Source organism: Coffea eugenioides, chromosome 2 (assembly GCF_003713205.1).
Source record: "Coffea eugenioides isolate CCC68of chromosome 2, Ceug_1.0, whole genome shotgun sequence".
In the NCBI taxonomy this organism is placed as follows: Eukaryota; Viridiplantae; Streptophyta; class Magnoliopsida; order Gentianales; family Rubiaceae; genus Coffea; species Coffea eugenioides.
In genome coordinates, this window is record NC_040036.1 from 41144650 (window position 1) to 41146227 (window position 1578).

The 1578-nt window shown below is 43.6% G+C and overlaps 1 protein-coding gene across 1 annotated transcript; it reads right to left on the minus strand.

The window, feature by feature from the left end:
- Positions 1-378: 378 nt before the first annotated feature.
- LOC113759731 lies at positions 379-1062 on the minus strand. Its single transcript, XM_027302301.1, has one exon. It carries the CDS (start codon positions 1060-1062, stop codon positions 379-381), a length of 684 nt encoding a protein of 227 aa, XP_027158102.1.
- Between the last annotated feature and the right edge of the window lie 516 nt (positions 1063-1578).

Consider the following 1578-nt stretch of genomic DNA (forward strand, 5'->3'; position numbering starts at 1 on the left):
CTTTGCAACTGTTGCGTTGAATAAGCACGGCTAGACCCTTCTCTTGGAGCTGTCCGATACTTAGCAAGTTGTTTTTCAATTCAGGCACAAAAAATACTTCTGTTATAACCTGTACTTGATTGTTGATTTGCAGCCGCACATTTCCTTTCCCTTTTACCACCAAATTTGCATTGTTCCCGAGCTTCACGTTATCAGAGAATTGCTCATTAAAGTCTACAAAATATTCCTTTCGATTGCATATGTGATTGCTGCAGCCGGAGTCCAGGAACCAAACATCACTCTTGAATTGTTTGTCTCCAACCTGGGCCATCAGTAGCATCTCTTCAGAAACTTCTGTATGGTTGCTTTCCTTGCTCTGACATTCTTACTGGAAGTGCCCTAACTTATGGCAGTTGTAGCACTCGACAGTGGATTTGTCAAAGTTTGTCCTTCCGCGTCCACGTCCTCGTCCTCGATAGCCTCACGACCTCGGCCTTGATTTGCAATCCCCTCGTGAGTCACCTTCAAGGCTTGTTCCTCGTCCAAGCTGCTCATTCTTTGCTCATGCACGAGCAAACTGCTTTGCAGTTCATTTATAGATATGTTACTGGTGTCCTGTGCTTCCTCAATGGAGCAGACCACGTAATTGAATTTCGGAGTCATAGATCGTAGAATTTTCTCCACCACTGCTGTGTCGCCTTTGTTTTCACCGTTGGCCTTCATCTTGTTTGCAATCGTAAGTGTTCGTGCAAAGTATTCATTCACCGTCTCTCCAGTCTTCATGTGAAGTGTCTCAAATTCCTTCCTCAAAGCCTGGAGTTGCGCTCTCTTAACGCACGTTGAACCTTGATACTTCTGCTTTACAGAGTCCCATATGTCCTTGGACGTGTCTTTCTTGAGGATTGTCTCAAGAATGGATCGATCCAAGGCTTGGAAGAAATAATTCTTCACCTTCAGGTCCTTTAGCTTCTGTTCATCTATTTGGCACTGCTGCTCCTCTGTGATTGCCTTTTCAGCAGGTACTTCTGGTACACCTTTTTCCACCAAGTGCCAGTATTCTTTTGACCTTAGGAAATTCTCCATCAGTATTGCCCAATGGTCATAGCATCCATCGAACTTGGGATTGAAGGTTGCACGAACATACTTTCTGTTGCCATCACTTTTTCTCACTCAATGTTTACCTAGCTGCTGCTATGACGTATTAGACTTGAACCAAGCTTTGGACCAGAATGTTAGGAAGATAGCCTTATGTAACTGAAGTGTATGTGTTTGAGGGAATTGAGTGTCTTATTCATGTGCCAGATAAACATATAAATAGGAGAACTTACAACTGCAAATCCTAAAAAGATGGCAAATCAATATCTAAACTACTCTGCTGATCCCCAGCAACTACACAGCTAGAACTAAGGAAACAAACCTCCAGTACTGCTAACGACTAAAAGACTTATTCAACAGATATCTAACACATTTACGAGTGTATTGAGGGAAATGGAGAGATTTTCCAATATAGAGGAGCCACTGGTGGGTGCTTGAGACAAGGGAGGAGGGTGGCGGTCCAGTGGTGGGGAGGGAAGAGATGGGTTGTATTGGAGAATTGTG

Excerpts from the sequence above, each read along its gene's own strand:
- LOC113759731 (XM_027302301.1), bottom strand. The coding sequence starts at position 1,062 with ATGGAGAATTTCCTAAGGTCAAAAGAATACTGGCACTTGGTGGAAAAA.